We start from the raw sequence: 21,292 nt of genomic DNA, 5'->3' as shown, positions 1-21,292 counted from the left end.
AATCCCTCCACTCCCATTGGTGGAGCGGCGCAGATTCGCGCAGAACGGCGGACCTTTGCGCTACATAAACGAAACGCAACATATGTCTATGATCAGAGCTTTCGTGTTTATATGTTCCTTGCTTAAACTAGATAAAGCACGTATAATAAAAATGTATTTACAAAACTATAATCAAATATATGTATGTATCTAAATTGTGTAATGAAAGCCCATGACAAAATTATGTAGATATTCGCAGCCTTCAGAGCTTGACATTTCATCAGGCAGTTTATGTGGGCAGCCCTTACCTTGTGGAGGACAAAAACATGGCGGCCTCCTTGCGGCTCGGACATCGGGTGATATTAAACGGGTTGAGATTAATACAAGTTAACAAATCTACAGGAATAACGAACAATCATGGGCATTATAGACATATGTTTAAATCGCCATCTCTTTTCGGTAAGTGTTGGCATATTGACAGACCAATACTAATTACACAATTAAATGCTTGCTCTATTAAAGAGCTGTAAATACATATATTGCAGTTTCTTATAATTGTCTATGTTTAACCCAATTTTATTTATTCGAACAGTCATTCATATCATATGCTGCATGTCACCAATGTTATTGGCAATAGTTGCACTGTGGTTTAGGGGCACATGCGTTTAGAAGACCATAAATAATGATCATGCAGATTATACAGTAAAACGCTACGCTTTAATAAGTATATTGCATACGAGTATTTTGCTAATCTTTTGTTTATTTTTCGACTAGAACGAAGTACGTGTAAAGTACTTTAAACAAATAAATGCATGACGAATTCAAACAACATTGCGATTCTACTGCAGGTCATACCTTCACCTACACTATACACCCTTCGTCTTTTTTTTTAATTATCATGTGTTCAGTGGTAAATTGTGCCTTTCTAGCCAGGTTACATTTTTTTTCCTCAAATACGTGATTCATAATAATAATAATAATAATAATAATAATAATAATAACTATTACAACAAGTCTTCTATAGTCAGTGGCTGAGATCACAATACTTTAATAGTAACATTATCACAGCAACTTGTGTTGCAGTTTATGAATGTATTGACAAGTTATAACCCCACCTTAGTAACGCAAATTAACCTTTTATTTTTACTTTCGCATTATATTATTGTATCAGCAGCATCACATTTACAATTGTGATTATGATTCATGCTGGACACGTTTGCCCCATTTGTTTGTTACGTGATTAATGGGTTTGATTTATGCATGCTGAAAAGTTTGTCCCAATAATAGTTTCTTATAACTTGATTTATGGGTTTGCTGTTATTCTCACATTAGTGCAGAATCTCACAGCCACTAGAATCAGTTATTTATTAGCCACCCTGGACGTATTTTATGTATATATTAAGCATATTGTCAATACGTGGGTTATATATACAATAGTTACATCAAATTAAAATAAATTAGAGATACCAATCATTTGACATGGGGTGACATTTGCCAATGCACCATCAATGTTTGGCACTGTCTCAGTGGAAGCTACTTTTACTTTGTTTTGTACCTTCTGATGTGTTACAGCCTTAACAATCCATTGACCATACGGATGATGGAGAAGAGTATTTTACCTTAGTTGAATAAGTATTTTATTTAACCAATATCAATCTGTTAAAACAAAACAATTAAAAAAAAAAAAGTGAAAACTCTCCCACTAAGAAATATTACACAGTCACATAGCTTACCCATTTGCAGTCTCTTGGATAATGCAGGTCAGAACCCCCCCTGGACTTTTTCACATTTCTTTGTGTTACAACATGGCATCAGAATGGATTTAATCAGGAGTTTTTGCCACTGATCAACACCGAAAATGTCCATAATGTCAAAGTGAAAAATACAATCTGCAAATTGTTCTAAACAGAAAATAGAATGCATAAATAATCACCCTCTATTTGTTAGAGGCACCTTTGGCAGAATTTACAGCCATGAGTCTATGTGGATAAGTCTCTACCAGCTTTACACATCTGGACACAGCAGTTTTTGCCCATTCTTCCTTTTGGGAACCACAATGTTCAACTCTTTCCACATATTTTCAATTGTACTGAAGTCTGGACTTTTACTGGGCCACTCCAGGACATTGACCTTTTTCTTTTTAAGCCACTCCAGTGTGGCTTTGACTGTATGTTTAGGGTCATTGTCCTGGAAAATTAATCTTTTCCGAAGTCTCTTGCAGACTTTGCTGCATCTATTTTGGCCTCTATCTTCACAAGGTTTCCAGGCCCGGATGCAGAAATGCATCCCTATAGTATGATGCTGCTACCCACCATGCTTCATGGTAGTTATGGTGTTCTCGGGCTGATGTGTGGTGTTAAGCTCTATTTTGGTCTCATCAGACCATTATAACCCTGGTCTTGGGGAGCCCCAATCCACTTCATTTTATAGGTCACCTTAAAGCACCAATTTCTAAACACTGCGAACACATGAGAGTAATTAATAAATTAAGCAATTTAACCAAGGGATTTCTTGACTCAAGAGGCTGAAGGTGTTCAGAGGATTCCTCCAGTGGCTTCTAATTGACTGAATTTACCACAGAACCTGCTTATTTGTTTTTAAATTAAATACTTTCAGGCATCTAAGAATTGGTGGTAGAAGGGTGATTCCAAAACCTGCTGAATAGGGGCTCTCCAGGACCAGGGTTGGAGACCACTGCCATCAAATCTTCCACCAGTTGGTTTCAGAGTCTCCCACATACCTTCTGGCAAACTCTAGTCTAGTTTTAATGCAAGTTTCTCTCTCCCCCATAAAGGCCACTTTTGTGAAGCACCCAGGTTTTCGTTGCAGTTTGCACAGTGTCTCCCAACTCAGCCGTGGGAGACTAACTGTTTTTGTGTTGCCATAGGCCTCTTGGTGTCCTCCCTGACTAGTGCCCTTCTCACCCTGATACTCAGTTTTTGAGGACGGCCTGATCTAGACATTCACAGTTGTGCCATATTCTCTCAATTTCTTAATAATGAACTTTACTGTGCTCTGGGGGATATTCAGTGCCTTGGAAATGTTCTTGTATCTTACCCCTGATTATTTCAGATTTCAGATTTCAGATTTCCTTAGTCTTCATTATGTAGTTTTTGTTAGGAATTGTACTACCCAACTGTGGAATAGCGCAGCAACAGGTGCATTTAACCTGAAATCATGTGACACACCTTAATTGCACAGAGGTGGACTCCATTCAACTAATTAAGTGACTTCTAAAGACAATTGGTTTCATCACAGCTCAATCAGGTGTAATTAATTAAATTTGCAGATTATATTTTTCACTTTGACCTTATGGACATTATCTGTCTTGATCAGTGGCAAAAACTTCTGATTAAATCCATTCGGCTTTCATGTTGTAACATAATGAAATGTGGAAAAGTCCAAGGGGGGTGAATACTTTTGAGAGCCACCAAAAGCTGTTTTATACATGTTTGGAGGATTTTTAGCTTGGTTTATAATATGTTTAAGTGCAAAGGGAATGTCATCCTTCTTGCTGGGCTTTGAATTCAACATTATTTTCCTGGCAACCAAATTTCTGGATAAGTAAATATTACACTCTCTTGCCATAACACCATTTTGTACACTTGATGCCCAAATTGTAAATTGAGAAAGTGGAGTAGAGAAAAGACACTGAAAAATTAAATTTTCCCATGTATTTAATACTAACGATTAATCTAAAAATTGCCTACAATAGTTGAACCATTATACATGTAAAATGTTTGCTGTAAAATCTGCTCTTCTCTTGATTGCTGGGTATGAATGGTTTGTTTCTCAAGGTTGCAACCTTTATAGGACATAATTTGGTGAAGAGATTGTTGAACTTGTAGTGAAATGTTATTTTAATAATTTTATATTTTGTGTGTCTTTCTGTGATTCATTTAGATCAGGGGTGTCAGACCGGGTTTTGTTTCAGCCCAGCTTGCCTCCTTAATTGATCTATTTAAATAATTAACAAGATTAATTCAACACTTCTCTTCAGTCTCTGAAATATCCTGTTGAGTAATCAACAAATTGTAAGATTTTATTTTTACAGCCAATATATGAAAGTTTTAGATAAGACTACCTGATTAAATAATGACATTAAGTAATTGGGATCTCCTGCTGGAACAAAAACCAGCAGACACTGCGGCTTCCAAGGACTGGAGTATTGATACACCTGATATAGATTAATAAGTATTGTTCAATAAATATTTTTCAGTTGGGCTTATAGACTATATCTTCAAAATATAACACAGTGAAACTTAAAATTGGATGTACTAGAGCAGTGGTTCTCAAACCTGTCCTGTTGGTTTCTTAGCCCTTTAAGAGTTCAATTAAATAACTGACAGCTTGGTTGAAACCAAAACCAGCAGGGTTGGTGGTACTGCAGGACAGGTTTGAGAACCACTGTACTAGAGAGTTAGCCAGTGTTCATACCTGTGCCTTCCTGGTCAACTGAACAGTATTTAATGAAAACATAATAATAAATTAAAAAACATATTTATTTACTAGTATTAAAATGTAGTGCTTGCTTGTTATATTACCTTTTCATTCTCCTTCTCATTTCTCCCTTTTTAAATATGTGGAATATGGTGTCACAAAACAAATCTTTATTTTTGAGATATTCCACAGAGATATTTTGTTCTCAAACATAACTTTAAAACTATTCTATATCTGATTATTTTTAAAAAGTTTCTTCATGCCCTATATCATTCAGGAGCTGACCCTCTAAAAGTAATGATGCCAGCTCTCTCCCCCACCATGGAAGAGGGCAATATTGTCAAGTGGCTAAAGAAGGAAGGTAAGAGAGGTCCTTACATACCCATTATGGTGTAATAATATTATCTGATATAAATGTTACTAAAGACAATGTTTTTTTAGCTCTTTGCATTCATAGAATCAATGAGAGTAGGAATGAGCTGCTATGACAACTTGGCAAATACACTGCAATTGATACTGAAGTATAGTGTGTTGTCCCACAAGATTCTGTACTTATCCTCTGCTTGTTGGTATCTCTATGCTCCCCTTAGGGTCAATCAGATCCATGTCTGATTTCTGACAAGAGCCTTAGAGTGGCTAGAAATATATAACATGTAACACCGATTGTATGTAATGTATTTAAAGCTGTCCTTGTTACTGTAACTTTATATGTTAAAGTGCTTTATTCACCACACACTCCAGGCCTTGCATTGTACTTTTGGTGCCACAGACTTGTTTACAATTGGAAGGAAGTGGGCAGGACTTTAAACCTCTATGCAACATGCATGTGAAATTGTGTTCCATTTATATATTAACTCAATTGGTAGTTTTAAATGTACTTTGAAGACATACGTTTTAACTTTAGTTGATTTGTTTGTTGCCCATGTGCATTATGTGTATTTTATTGTACAGCACAGATTCATTAAATTACTTCTAGAATGTATCTGTCCTAGTCTTCTTAAAGTGTGTTGTCAAATGATAGCCAATCATTTACATCTGATGAATAGTACAAACAGCTGGAGTCAGCTCCAAAGACAAATATAAATTTTGAAAAAGACTTTGGTGTATTTGGAAACCTAATTAGTGTGAAAACAAGAGCTGCATCAGTTGCTCTTGAAAGATAATGTTCAAGGAAAATGGTAGGTCTACCTGTCAGTGGCTGGCATATTTAGACCATCAAAATAAAGTTAATGTTTTGTCAGCAGAAAGCATTTCTGCAAAAGAACAGAAGGGAAACATATTGTGAGAAGATAGGGAATAGAAGAGAGGCAAATCAACACAGTGAGGGACAAAAAACATATGTCTGTTTTAGAAGATACTAAGTAAGTAGTGCAAAACGAGAAGCTGACAGCAGGGCCTGGAAAATCTATATCTTTGGGAGAGTGTTGAAGAAACCGAGAAGCAGATTAACTTGACTTAACTTAGAAAAAGTGACCAATTTAGCTCTTGGAGAATTGGCTCAACAGATTCTCAGAGCTATAAAGCAGCTGGTTGAGGAAATAAGTGCCAGGAATACTCACTTTTAGTCTTTTTGTTTAGCCATTTGCTATACTTTGCCTTTGAAAGCAGTCACTCCTCCAAAATTGTGAAAGAGGTAAACTGCAGCACCAAATGGAGAATGTACAATCTTCATAACCAACTGATTAAATTTTATTTGGACTAGATGGCCTTTATAAATGTAAATAAAAGGTTGGGGGATGATTTAGCCTACTTTAGCCTAATTGTCCATTTCATTATTCCAATCTACGTCTTTAAATTAATACATTTTTAACTTAAAAACCTCATCTTTATGTTAACTTTTTTTTATCTTAAGGCCGAGATTGTTACTCTGTGTGTAAGGTAATACTGTGATTTTGTTCAGTTAACAAAATATGTAACTTCATAGGTATTGTTACATTTTATGGAAGATAAAATCAGTTATCATACCAGCCATTAATACCCTATTTGTATTAATTTTGAGTCTATGTCTCGGCTTGCTGATTTAAGATAATGCCAATTATCTTGGCCTCTTTTATTATAGAGAGGGAAGGCTTTTACAAATCAAGATAGGCTCAACAAGGAACTATTTATTTTTATTTATTTTCTTCCCTTCCCTTTCCTTCGTTCTTTTCTTCCTGCATGCCTCACTGTAAATAATGAATTATTTATTTTGCACCATATCCATAACTCTGTGTTTGTGTTCCCAAACCCTGCATATTCAAAGTGCCTGTAGCAAATCCCCCACCTTGTTACATCTTGCAAATACATTTCACAACACCTCATAAAAAGCATGTATTTGGAAAGTATTATGATGAAATAATGTACTGAAACTGAAGTAAGTGTTGAAATATGTATAGTTGTTGTCCTGGGCCAAATTAGGGAATAGTCTTACTTTCACCAGCTCAGGTCCTGTTGGACTGATGAGAAAAGGCAAGTGCATTTGAATACACTACCGGTCAAAAGTTTTACAACACCCCCATTTTTCCAGTTTTTATTTAAATTTAAGCAGTTCAAGTCCAGTGAATAACCCAAAATGGGAGAAAGGTAAGCAGTAAACAAAATGTAAATAAAAAAGGTTTAGGTTACCAAAAACTGAAAAATAATGTACATTTCAGAGTTACACCCATAACATCAGCAATAACATTATGACCACTGACAGGTGAAGTGAATACTACTGATATTCTCGTTATCATGGCACCTGTCAGTGGGTGGGATATATTAGGCAGCAAGTGAACATTTTGTCCTCAAAGTTGATGTGTCAGTAGCAGGAAAAATGGGCAAGCATAAGGATGTGAGCGACTTTGACAAGGGCCAAATTGTGATGGCTAGACGACTGGGTCAGAGCATCTCCAAAACCGCAGCTCTTGTGGGGTGTTCCCAGTCTGCAGTGGTCAGTACCAATCAAAAGTGGTCCTGGGCGGCCAAGGCTCATTGATGCACTTGGGGAGCGAAGGCTGGCCTGTGTGGTCCGATCCAACAGACGAGCTACTGTAGCTCAAATTGCTGAAAAAGTGAATGCTGGTTCTGATAGAAAGGTGTTAGTACACACAGTGCATCGCAGTTTGTTGCGTATGGGGCTGTGTAGCCACAGACCAGTCAGGGTGCTCATGCTGACCCCTGTCCACTGCCGAAAGCACCTACAATGGGCACGTGAGCATCAGAACTGGACCACGGAGCAATGGAAGAAGGTGGCCTGGTCTGATGAATCACGAGTTCAAGGTGTTGACATGGCCTCCAAATTCCCCAGATCTCAATCCAATCGAGCATCTGTGGGATGTGCTGGACAAACAAGTCCGATCCATGGAGGCCCCACCTCACAACTTATAGGACTTAAACGATCTGCTGCTAACGTCTTGGTGCCAGATACGGGACCTACACAATATTAGGCAGGTGCTCATAATGTTATGGCTGATCGGTGTGTATGTATATATGTATGTATATATATATGTATGTGTCTGCGTGCGCTTGTGTGCGTGTGTATGAATAAATCAATATTTAACAGTATATTGTATGTGTGACTTTCTGTTCTTTCATTGAAAATACTGCTCAGGAAGTTAAACCCAATTCACAATTTGGCGTCATTTTTGTTGCCAGCAAGGTCTGTGTGAATGGGTAATTGCTGGCAGGTCGTTACCGGCATTTTTCCGGCAAGGTTCGTAGTCTAATTGTCATTTTTGTGACCACAACACAAAGGTTAAGCCACCTTTGACCAAGAACTTGTGACTAGTGATGGGCAGTTCGATTCTTTTTAGTGAATCGATTCATTTGATTCAGTTCATTTTGGTGAATCGATTCATTTCGTTCACTGATTCAGTGACTCAAACCAATGGAGACCGAATCAGGATTGGTTAGATAGACTTGAACCGGAAAAAATGAGTCGTTCACAAACTGCACACTACAAAAGCTAGGAAAAGTCTATATTTTACTTGGTTAAATTCAATACAGCTGTGACAAATATATATTTAAAGTCCTGTAGATAACAACAGTTTGAAGCATTAACATTATTTAGCCAAGACGATTAATCTAATTAAATGTAATGTGTTGTTTTAATAATATCGTTAAATATCTTGCGCATAGATGTATCTCAATTTTTAATATTATTATTAATAATAACTTGGTCATTTTGTTGATTTAATTAAAGATGACTTGCAAGTATTAATAATAATTTGTGCAAAATGTTTTATGTGTATAAAACATTACAAGAACAGACCTCATAGTGATTTATTCTATTTGTTTGGCAGATATACCAAAATAATACGAACTGTAATACACACACACACACACACACACACACACACACACACACATTAAGTACAGTATATAATATTGCATAAACGTCTAATCTCATTTTCTGACAGTGTAATCCGTGGCACTCTGTGAAATGTGGAGTTCGTTTTCTTTTTGAAAAAGATCCAAGACCCTCGTGTGTCATATTCGAGTTTTCCAATTAAACTGAACTAAGTTTCAGTTTGTTTGCCAATCGTAATTTGTTGTTCACACTCTTCTCCAAAAGAACCAAACTGCACTGAATACGAAACAAACCTCTAGTGTGAATGAGCCTTTAGACTGCATTACAGTGACACTGATGGTAGTTTGTTTTGAATGCAGTATTTTATTTTAATGCAGTAATGTCAAACTTTTAAAAAATAAGTTGTTTTGAGCAATCAATCAATTGCAGATCTGCAAACCCAGACTTTTGGAAGATATAGATATACACACAATGTAATGTCATGCTTTATTTTCCTCATTTCAGTTGATTTAACTTTGCTGCAGTATGTCAAGACCCCACAAAATGCCTCTTGTCATGCGACCATGAACCAAGAGCCGAGTCTCATACTGGGTTCACTGGTTCAAATGATCTGTGACCACACCGCAAAAACACATAACCATACAACCTGGTGAACTGCTCATAGCGCGAAATGCACCTTGATTGACGTATTGTTTGCTCTTTCCCTCTTGACTAGTTCTTGGTAGTGAGTCTGAACCGAACCGGCGCCCTGGTTAGAACCTTTAGCCCAGTAAACTAAATGAAAGGAAACTGGAGAAATTATTGAACTTGTACAAACACGTCCAGAATATGGGTCCGTGTCTCCTCTTTCAAATCCACAGGCTTCTGTAGCGTCTTGTTCCCAGGGCTACAGCGCTCTTGCCGTCAATCTCTCTTTTCTGTGTGAATGGATCCTTGCTGGCAATTTTCAGGCATTCAAAGCCAGTGTGAATGGGGTGCTTTAGATACAGCCTGTCATACAGGGTACAGATAGTGACATCTCACATCCACAGTTTAAATTTTGAAGGTATACTTAATTGAAAATAAAATACAGAAGGGATTTACAGTCTTAAAAAAAAGTCTCAGCCTATGGGGTTTTCAATTTTCTTGATTATCACTATTGGACTTTTTCAAGATTGCTTTGAGAAGTGCTGTGAGGTTATGTAACAGCAGAGGGCAATGTAGCTTGCAAAATATTTCCATCAGTTCTTCGCCCCATGAAAGTGAAATTACCCTTCTCTAAACAATTATACAGTTATGTTGACGTAATTGTGCCAAATAGGAATACATTTGAAGGAGAAGAATCTAGTAGAATATGCATTTGATTTGTATTCTGTTTTCCTTTAAATAGGTTAGTAAAAAATAGTATATAGAAAATGCATTTGCGTCTGCTGTGTGCTTTTGGTAGCTCCAGTTGCTTTCTGTAGTTCAACAGACAGCTTTGGGAATAGACATACAGTTCTTATTAAATACCTGTTTAAGTAGAAACAGTTTGTAATCTGTTTTTGATCTTGTACACCTTATGCAATACTTTTGAAAACAGATGTGAGAACTTTTTATTTTAAAATATCCTATTTAATATTTACACTGATTTATATACACATTACTTGGCATACATTTTATTTTTTCTTTAGTTAGACTTGCTTTGTTTTTTAATTGTTTTCTGTTTAACAATATGTTAGATTGATGTGTTTTCTGACATGTTAATTGCCTGTTTAATTTGCCTGTCAATGTATTCTACAGAAGATGATTGCCCTGTATTCTGAAGATCCATATAATCATTCATTTAATGTATTCTTCTGTGTATGAAAGTTTCAGGATAGGGTTCCTAGACATATCTCGTAGCTCAGTTTTGTTGCATTTTTGTATTTATTTAGATTTTTTTACATTTCAATGTAATGAGCACTTCACATTTATGAAAATGTGAGACAAAAACAATAGTAGAATAAAGTTGTGTTCATGGAAACTGACAGTGAACCAAGAAAGATCTAATATCTTGCATTTTTTGAATATTTTGAATTGGAATTGGAATTGGAATCATTAGGAAGCTGGTAACCATACAGTTCATGACTAGGATCAGGATTTCCTGTCAAATGTCCTTGTGCCCTTTCCATCACAGTGTGTCTGAGGTCAGACTAGCATCACTTGATTTACCTGGCAGTGGCTGCACACAACCCACTGATTAGGCCAGCTGTTAATCTATGGTATTTACCAAAGCGTCATCAGCCAGGCAGCTTGTAAACAAGTTCCACGTCCTTTATTTTGTCCACCAATGGTCATCCAGTTAACATCCTGGTTGTGCGTTTACCTCTTTTGGGTTTAATTAACTATTATGTTGCTGTTCCCTGTTAACTCAGCACTTGTGGTTTCAGGTCCATTGCTAATGGACACATTACAAAAGCTTAGTGAGGGCATGACTTTTCAACCAGGATCACCAAACAACACGCTCATTATTTATTACTAGACCTAATGCTCGTCCGAAGATTTTTGTTATGGTATTCCTGGATATACCAAAATTCACCGTTTAGTATAGCAAATAATTAGTTAAAACATTGAGTTTTCAATTATTATTATTATTATTATTATTATTATTATTATTATTATTATTATTATTGTGAATTAAATCCATATATCTATATAAAACACATGTATGTATAACTTTTCCCACTTTTAACTACAGTGATATATACACTACAATATAAATGTGCTTTTTGTATAACAGCTTGATTCAAGTCAAACCCCCCCCACCCTGGGATCCAGCATGACGTCATAAAATATATCGTGCCACAACGGTGCTGGAAGGTGCTTGCATAGCTGGCAGCCTGCTGGGCAAACTGCAAACCCACACGCAGTGAATGTGTGCTCGCGCACCTGACTGTCTATGGGGCGAAAAGCACAGCTGCCGACACTAATTACCGGAACTCTATAAAACGACCCGTCCTCAACTGAATTATTACAGAGTTCCTGAAGGAAAAATAAAACTAAAAAAATCAAAGTACAATAAGATACTTTTATTTAAATACATGAAACAAAACCGCACATTGGTCTGAATACAACAAAACTCCACAATGTTCCCCAAGTCAGTATCCATTAGCCATGTTCAGGTGCATCTCCTCGTGGCCGTGCTGTAACTGTACACCTAAACTTTGCCCGACAGCGTTTCCACTACTTTGTCATGAGGTACGGCTGCCCTAGGAAGTGACTGTGAGACACGAAATGTCAAAACGCAGTGTGGGACAGTTGGCATTTAGTGTTTTAAACTGGAGGCTGAATACCTCTAACATTAAAGTGCAATAAACTTTGGGCTGAAACATTTTTACGATATCTAACAGTCTTATAGTATAAGTTATAACAGATATTCAAAAGTAGAAACCGGGACACATTGAAACAATATATAAAACAAATCACTTAAAATTGCATCTAGTTTATTTTGTTTACTGGGCGCATCGTAAATAACCGGGTTATTTCTCCCTGTATCATGATCTGATTAACATTGACAATATAGCTTAATTTAATTATCCAGATATTCTCCCTTATTATTTATCTGTGGTAGAATGAACTGCATTGCATTTTTAAATACAGTGCGCCTGGGTTTAAATCTGTCCTGTGTAGCCACTACATATCTATATCATGAAATATACTGTATGACAGTCACAGCCAGTTTCTTAAGCAAGACAAATGCATGTATATATACACCGATCAGCCATAACATTATGACCACTGACAGGTGAAGTGAATAACACTGATAATCTCATTATCATGGCACCTGTCAGTGGGTGGGATATATTAGGCAGCAAGTGAAAGCGTAAGGCAAGCGTAAGGATCTGAGCGGCTTTAAAAAGGGCCAAATTGTGATGGCTAGACGACTGGGTCAGCATCTCCAAAACTGCAGCTCTTGTGGGGTGTTCCCGGTCTGCAGTGGTCAGTACCTATCAAAAGTGGTACAAGGAAGGAGAAGTGGTGAGCCGGCGACAGGCTCATGGGCGGCCAAGGCACATTGATGCACGTGGGGAGCGAAGGCTGGCCAGTGTGGTCCGATCCAACACAAGCTACTGTAGCTCAAATTGCTGAAAAAGTGAATGCTGGTTCTGATAGAAAGGTGTCAGAACACACAGTGCATCGCAGTTTGTTGCGTATGGGGCTGCGTAGCTGCAGACCAGTCAGGGTGCCTATGCTGACCCCTGTCCACTGCCAAAAGTGCCTACAATGGGCACGTGAGCATCAGAACTGGACCACGGAGCAATGGAAGAAGGTGGCCTGGTCTGATGAATCACGAGTTCAAGGTGTTGACTTGGCCTCCAAATTCCCCAGATCTCAATCCAATTGAGCATTTGTGGGATGTGCTGGACAAACAAGTCCGATCCATGGAGGCCCCACCTCGCAACTTACAGGACTTAAAGGATCTGCTGCTAACGTCTTGGTGCCAGATACCACAGCACACTTTCAGAGGTCTAGTGGAGTCCATGCCTCGACGGGTCAGGGCTGTTTTGGTGGCAAAATGGGGACCTACACAATATTAGGCAGGTGGTCATAATGTTATGGCTGATCGGTGTAAATATGGCTTCAACACTCTGGGATCCGTAACTTACTTGAACAGTTTTTCCACAAATTAAGTGTTAGTATTTTTTCTACCTACAGCTTTATCAATGTCGCAAAATAAAATAATCACACATCACGTGTGCCATCAACTTTTTTTGTGAATGGGATTCCTTTAAAAAACACCTTTGAACCTGTAATTAATGGATCAGTTGTATTAATCGCTAAGTTTGTAAGGTTCTAAGGCTTGTATTTCTGCACTAAAGCGTGTATACTTGGATTACCATTAACTTATTGTTATAGTGATAGTGAGGGATTACAAATATAATTAAAATATACGATTTCTTCATGCAGTTGATCACATAAAAATTAGCCTCTGTTTTAAACATTTTAATAGTTTTAATAGGAAGCTAGAAACCATGCCATTTAAATCATTTTGAGAAAATTTTGAGAATTTTTAGAGAATTTACATTTAATTTTAATCCAGGATGAATATTTCATATTTGCTTGTATTTATAACAAAAAAAAGGAATGTTCTTTGTCAGGGCACATTGTATTGCAGTACGATGCAGTCCTTTCTCCAGCAAGATTTTTGCGATCTTTTCAAAAACTTTTAAATGTCTTTCTGCTCCAAGCAAATAATCCTGTGTGGCACCGTACATAACTGCTCCAGATTAATCGTTTTCCCAAGGTAAACGCACACATTCCTTCTTTGGAAAAGTTTCTACCGCATCTCTTGCATCAAGAGCGGCTGTCATTACTGTAGTTACAATTTCCAAATGCAGTGGCGTTGCATAAGGGACATCACAGTACGTGCCCCGGACCAGTTTGGGACTCAGCTGATATAATGTATGAAACTATGCCGCCTGAAACTAGTTTGGGCACAGGTGGAGGTTCAGCTGAGTCCTAATGGAAACCCCCTGGACTGGCACAGCCATGCTGAGCTACAGCTAAATGTGGTTAGTGGAAAAGGGGCTTCAGTCGATGAAGCCACCCAGACCGGCACAGCAAGTCCATGTGGCGATGGGAAGCTCACCTGTCACAATATCGGCACCTGAAGCTAACAGTGACTGCATTTTCATATGAATTTCAGTCATGACCAATGCCTTTCCTTAAAGCATAATTTGCATAATTCCTAAAATCACAATTTTAAGTGTCTTCATGTGTTGTTATAGTGTATAAGATCCATACCACGTTTCCGCTATACAGGAAGTTATGACATACGCATCCTGAAACACTGAAGAAGTGCATATACTGTTTTTTGTCATCAGCCATTAGGCCTATTTTATTTTTTATTTTTATTTTTTGAAGTTGCTTATATAATAGAATCATTCTGGAAGAGTGGTATGTATCTCACTTATACACTATAACAACAAATAAAGATGCATAAAACCATGATTTAATGAGTCGTGCAAGTTACGCTTTAAGTGACAAATTTAAATGGTTATGGCTGAATTACAACAGCAGTGTAACACAGTCTAGACCATGTTAATCTTGTTGCTTTAAGCACATTCTAAGTATAATCTGCAGTCCCTGCAATATACAGCAAGCCCACTTGTTCACAAATGGTAATTACTTCTTTTGACTGCTTTTCCAATTCAATTTTTTCCACTTAAGGCATATCATTTGGCATGACTTAAACCATTGAGAGATGTTTGTTTTGGGTTGAGCATGCCATAAAATAATTAAGTAAGAGAGAATCATCCCATTTCTACTAGACATCAATGCTATGTATAGATAGTGTATTCATATTTTGCAATTTGCATAATGTAATGTATTTGAAAATACATAATAAAAACACAATTACATGTCATCTCTCTTCAAAAACAAATTGGAGGGCTTCAGGATATTCTTAATTCTCAATGCATTTGACATTTTCCAACACTGCCTGGCTGCACTTGCTGTCTCAATAATAGGTTCTAGTGTAGTGCAAGTTATGCACTACACTTACCTGCTAACTTATCTGAGTTATGTTTAAGGCTACTCCATGTGGACTTTGAGCACTTTGTTCTGTTTATTTTTCAGGAGAGATGGTGCAAGCTGGGGATGCCCTTTGTGAAATTGAGACAGACAAGGCTGTGGTTACCCTGGACTCCAATGAGGATGGCATCCTGGCAAAAATCCTGGTAAGTGAACAGCTCTTTTTCACTTTGAAACTTTAATTTAGTTATGAAAAAATATACATTATTTTTTGTTCTTTCATTTGACTTTTTTATTTTTTATTAGCTGTTCCCCTTTTGAACTAATGGTCTGGAAATTTGAGCAATTCTTCAGACCCACTGAAGTTGAATTAATTTACACAGTTTTACATCTTTGTTTATGGTAATGCTTGTTTCTGGGTAGAAAATATAATTGTCACATATCTAATCTTGTAGTAGAAGCATAATTAGTTTCTGTAGGTGGTGCATCCTAGATTTATATGTAGATGTGCTGATGTAATGTAAGTAGAATATGCTTAGGTACAATGAAAATGTAAGAATACTCACTATTGCTAGAAACTACATGAATAATGCCACAGCTTTTTTCCAACCTAAATTTGTTCAAATTTCTCCAGAAAACTTCAGTTCAGATAATGCAGGGAAGGATGCATCTTGTATATATTTTTTTTCCTGGTCTACTTTTTATCTGCTGACTGATTACCATTTTGTCAGTTTTTCCTTTCTGCTCCATTCTATTTTTCATTTGTATCTATATTTAGAATATAGAAAAGAAAAGAGTGCATGGGAGTGTTTTTTGTTTCTCCCTCTCTAATTAAAGCTGTTTTTAAAGCTCAGTGCACCAGGGAAAGCAAGTTTCATGTTGATGAGCTGCATTTTTCTCCGCTTTCTCTTTTATGCTCTAATTCTCAATATAATTATTATACCAAACTTTTTTCTTCTCTTCTGAATTTGGTCTGGAAAGCTCACTTTGCTCGGGAACTCTTCTGCAATACATGACAATTATACAAGAATATACAGTATATACACTCACCTAAAGGATTATTAGGAACACCTGTTCAATTTCTCATTAATGCAATTATCTAACCAACCAATCACATGGCAGTTGCTTCAATGCATTTAGGGGTGTGGTCCTGGTCAAGACAATCTCCTGAACTCCAACCTGAATGTCTGAATGGGAAAGTAAGGTGATTTAAGCAATTTTGAGCGTGGCATGGTTGTTGGTGCCAGACGGGCCGGTCTGAGTATTTCACAATCTGCTCAGTTACTGGGATTTTCATGCACAACCATTTCTAGGGTTTACAAAGAATGGTGTGAAAAGGAAAAAACATCCAGTATGCGGCAGTCCTGTGGGGGCGAAAATGCCTTGTTGATGCTAGAGGTCAGAGGAGAATGGGCCGACTGATTCAAGCTGATAGAAGAGCAACTTTGACTGAAATAACCACTCGTTACAACCGAGGTATGCAGCAAAGCATTTGTGAAGCCACAACACGTACAACCTTGAGGCGGATGGGCTACAACAGCAGAAGACCCCACCGGGTACCACTCATCTCCACTACAAATAGGAAAAAGAGGCTACAATTTGCACAAGCTCACCAAAATTGGACAGTTGAAGACTGGAAAAATGTTGCCTGGTCTGATGAGTCTCGATTTCTGTTGAGACATTCAGATGGTAGAGTCAGAATTTGGCGTAAACAGAATGAGAACATGGATCCATCATGCCTTGTTACCACTGTGCAGGCTGGTGGTGGTGGTGTAATGGTGTGGGGGATGTTTTCTTGGCACACTTTTGGCCCCTTAGTGCCAATTGGGCATCGTTTAAATGCCTACCTGAGCATTGTTTCTGACCATGTCCATCCCTTTATGACCACCATGTACCCATCCTCTGATGGCTACTTCCAGCAGGATAATGCACCATGTCACAAAGGTCGAATCATTTCAAATTGGTTTCTTGAACATGACAATGAGTTCACTGTACTAAACTGGCCCCCACAGTCACCAGATCTCAACCCAATAGAGCATCTTTAGGATGTGGTGGAACGGGAGCTTCGTGCCCTGGATGTGCATCCCACAAATCTCCATCAACTGCAAGATGCTATCCTATCAATATGGGCCAACATTTCTAAAGAATGCTTTCAGCACCTTGTTGAATCAATGCCACGTAGAATTAAGGCAGTTCGAAAGGGGGTCAAACACAGTATTAGTATGGTGTTCCTAATAATCCTTTAGGTGAGTGTATATATATATATAATATATATATATTTTTAGTAGTTCAGATATCCCCCTATTAAAAGTAGGTTGAAAAAGTAGTGATTGAAGTAATTGAGTTATTCTGGTCTTGGAACACGCACACAAATACACACGCAGGCCCACACATGCACACAGTGGGTGGAGCCAAAGAGCTGCTGCAAAGGCGGAGTCTGGGGATGCGAAGGAATGTTGATCTGAATTTAAGCAAGAGCAATCTTGTTTGCAGTGCTACAGAAGCGAGCTGATGCTTGGGAATGTGACTTGTTATGTGTTAATTATGATAATGGGGGTTTATATCATTGGTTGAATTTCGAGCACAGTGAAGTGTGATTGAGTGTTGTCCTCCTCCTCCAGGCTCATAAGTTTCGGGTGTCAGTAAGGATATTCAACCCCCAAAAAGTGTGTAGTTTGGATCTGGAAGCCCTCCCATTATATTATATTCCAGGTTTTGATGCCGGCTGTAAATCAGAAACTGACAATACCTAACGTATGCAAAAGAAAATGTCAGTAATGACTTTGAAGGAATTTTGGATTAAGAACTGAGAATTATTTCCCAATGTAACATGAAAGGCTAAAAGATATGTACTAGTTTTCCATCCTGTAGATGCTGAAAGAAGTAGCCTATTTCTTCTTATGGGCAATTATTTACAGAAAAACATCAATCTGTGCAGGGCAGGGTTAACTAACTGACCAAGCTTAAACCTAATGCACAGGACATTTTATTTCACTGAAGTGTGCGTGACATTTCATGTGCTACTATTTTTGCTATTTTTACTCTGTGGATAATAAATTACATGTTCCTACTTGTAATCTGAAGCATTTCATTATTTACACATTCCAATGAATAATATTAAATAGGATGTATTGGTAATGAAGGGATGCATGTCCCTTTAAATAATCCATAGCAGATGCCACTCAATCATCATGCCAATACATTTTAATAGAATGACTTATTGAGTGAATGCAGGTCACGTAAAACGCAGGACTCTAATTATAAGTAGGCCTAATTAAAAAGCATTGACACTTTACCAGTAAGAAAACTTATTATAATAATATCCAGAGGTCATGGTAACGCATAATGTTACTTTCCACTAGATGCAAAATAAATGCAGTGTTACGTTTTATGCGATGCAAAAGTATACATTTTAAAAATACGTTCTTAAATGAAAAGGGAAATGACAACCTAGTTACATTTGACAAGGACCTTTTATAATTGTGAAGGTGGCAGTAATTAGCCTCTATTTGTATTTATATGCATGAGAGAGTATTTGCTCTTTTTACACTTTGACACTTTTTACAGTCAGACTCAAAATGGTGAAGCAGATGTCGATTGTGATATTCTATTAGAGCATGTGTGTGAATATATCCGTGACCAAAGCGGTAAGCAATAATGGGGAAGAATACATTCATATCATTCTGGATGAGAGAAAAATAGGCCTACCTGTGACTTGTTTTTCAACATAGTGAAGTTTGTGAAAAATCTTTGCAGTTTTAGGTTGTAACAACTTTCAATCATATAATTTTATTTGTTTAGAAATATAAATGTCTCCATTTCCGTGAATATCCATACTAAATTAAAATATTCATACTAATGTTAATTCACACTGGTTACTTAAAATGTCACAAAATGTTCATACTGTTTCTTGACTATTGGTCACCATCTTTAATACATTATAGAAACTAAAGCATGACATTTTGAAACCAATAGCTGTCATTTCACATCCGGTAGCCTAGTTCTTGCTTACAATGGACCAGATACAGAGATTAGGATAAATGAAGTGGTTTTGGTGAACATTTTTAGCATTTGCAACAAACCATTACAGCTGTATAGTTTTATTTTTATGCAATGTACTTTTCCCTAAAATATACCCTCCCATATTTAGTACAACATGAGGGGGAAATCCCACCCTCATGAAAAATAAACTCAAGACCTCCTAATTGTTAACAATAAAAAAAAATGCATAATGACTTTGCTTCATATTCTGAAATCTTCACTACTTAACTATCATGATATTTCCTGATTTAGCACTTCATAAATAAATTAAAGCAGTAAAGAATTTCCTGAACTGTATGATCAAGACCTAAGCAGGCTCTACCCACAGGAGCTGATAATTTTAATCTGTGCAAGTGGAGGAAGTCTCTGAACCGATGCCAAAATATTTGGAATTAATTTATGCTTTTGAATACTCATTAGATCACTAATATTTGACATTCATGTTTTGGCCATTTGGTCCTTGCTCTTTTGTTTTTAATAGCTGATTCATTTGTATTTTTTGTTGCATATTTACTTTGAAAATGATTTGGGTTCATAATGTTCTTATACTAATTGTAAAATGTAGTAGTAGTATAATTAATGGGAGTGGGGTTGTGTGTTGATTTCAGTGTCCTGTTTTTTTTTTATCAAGAGGCTCCCGGATATGTTAAATTACTTAATGCTAAAACATTTGTTGTGCTTTGTTTGTGCTGAAAATTCCCCTGCACTGAGAAGGTCTATATTAGACAACAAGAAAGATGGAAAAGGTCTTATTTAATGAGTGGCAGCTGCAGTAGGAATGGGGGTGTTTCCATGGAAACCTGGGGAATAATGTGGAGAGCAGTAGTGAGTGAACAGATAGATTGATAGGCTTGGATTCATTACTGAGACCAAGTTACAATGATGAATAATAGCAGCCATTTCTAATATTAGATCTCTTTTTGTTGATTTTTAAGTTCTTCTATGGTGAAACATACAGGTCATAATATACAAATCATTTTGATACATTTCTAATACCCGGATACCAGTGCTGGGCAAAATCCCCTGCTTTATAGTATTTGCAGATCTGTTTTGTTCTCTGAAAAGGTTTTGGCAGTTTTGAAAGGAAACAAATGCTACATTTGGAGCCATCAGTAATACCTTGTATTGCTTTTCTATGAGGCTAAACTAAATAAAACTTAAATAACAAAAATGTGTTTTTAATTGGAATCATCTATTTTTCTTAAAGCATGTCACTGAATACAATTTATAAATGTTAAGCCTACCGTTAAATGTGTCTGTTATACCCTTTCTCTGACATTGGTGAACTTTGTCTGTCTGCTTCTTACATGCTGACACCTTAGCTCAATAAATACTATGCTGCCAATTAATAGGGTATGACATCTCATGCTTTAGGAACTGGAGCACAAAAACTTCGAAGATTTATTGGTGTAGACCTCGAATGCAGAACAGAACAGACTTTCAATCGGTTCATATGCTGAGAACAAGCTCTCCGGTGCCACTTTTGATTTGTGACTGCTGTCAGCACCTAGCTTATACTGCCCCTACATGACCTGCCAGACATTAATCTGAATAACAGTCCTTACCTCAATCAATCAGTTGCACACCATTACAGAGATACTGGGATTGGGAATTTGTGTCCATGGGGAGGTCAGGTAAGGAAATTGATTTTATGGTTAGTTACATTTCAGTTAAATAGGCTTATACAATATTCAGATATTTACACATGTATTAGGCATTTTGGAATTTTATCGTGATTTTGTTTGGTTGAGAGAATTTTACCCATCCAATGCCAGGGTTGACTTATGTTGACATTGGAGTTTTAGGAATTCTCCTGTATTTAAGCCCTTTCACACTGAAATACCAGCACAATGCAGGCAGTGTTTGCCTGCCTTATTCCTATTGCACCCCCATTCACACTGGATTTCAATGCCGGAAAAATCTTGGCATGGACCCTTTTACACACAACTGAGAATGCCCATAAAAGCATTGTAGCCTTGTGAACGAGTTACTACAAAAGCATGTGGACTTGGGACAGGAGACCGGGCCGATATTCTGGATGTATTTGTAAAAGTTCGATCCTTTCATCGTTTTGCCAGTTTCCTTCCATTA

The 21,292-nt window shown here is 37.2% G+C and overlaps 1 protein-coding gene across 1 annotated transcript in view; it reads left to right on the top strand.

The window, feature by feature from the left end:
* Positions 1 to 136: 136 nt before the first annotated feature.
* pdhx (pyruvate dehydrogenase complex component X) overlaps positions 137 to 21,292 on the top strand; it is a 76,949-nt gene continuing 55,793 nt past the window's right edge. Inside the window, exons 1-3 of the mRNA XM_066701055.1 lie at positions 137 to 438; positions 4,697 to 4,780; positions 15,266 to 15,366. Of these exons, the coding sequence (XP_066557152.1) occupies positions 306 to 438; positions 4,697 to 4,780; positions 15,266 to 15,366 (318 nt within the window). The 5' untranslated portion in view covers positions 137 to 305. The remainder of the gene's footprint in view (positions 439 to 4,696; positions 4,781 to 15,265; positions 15,367 to 21,292) is intronic.

The sequence above is a fragment of the Amia ocellicauda genome, chromosome 4 (genome assembly GCF_036373705.1).
Source record: "Amia ocellicauda isolate fAmiCal2 chromosome 4, fAmiCal2.hap1, whole genome shotgun sequence".
NCBI classification, from domain to species: Eukaryota; Metazoa; Chordata; class Actinopteri; order Amiiformes; family Amiidae; genus Amia; species Amia ocellicauda.
Note: the sequence above shows the minus strand (reverse complement) of the source record. Positions and strands in the feature narration are given on the sequence as shown.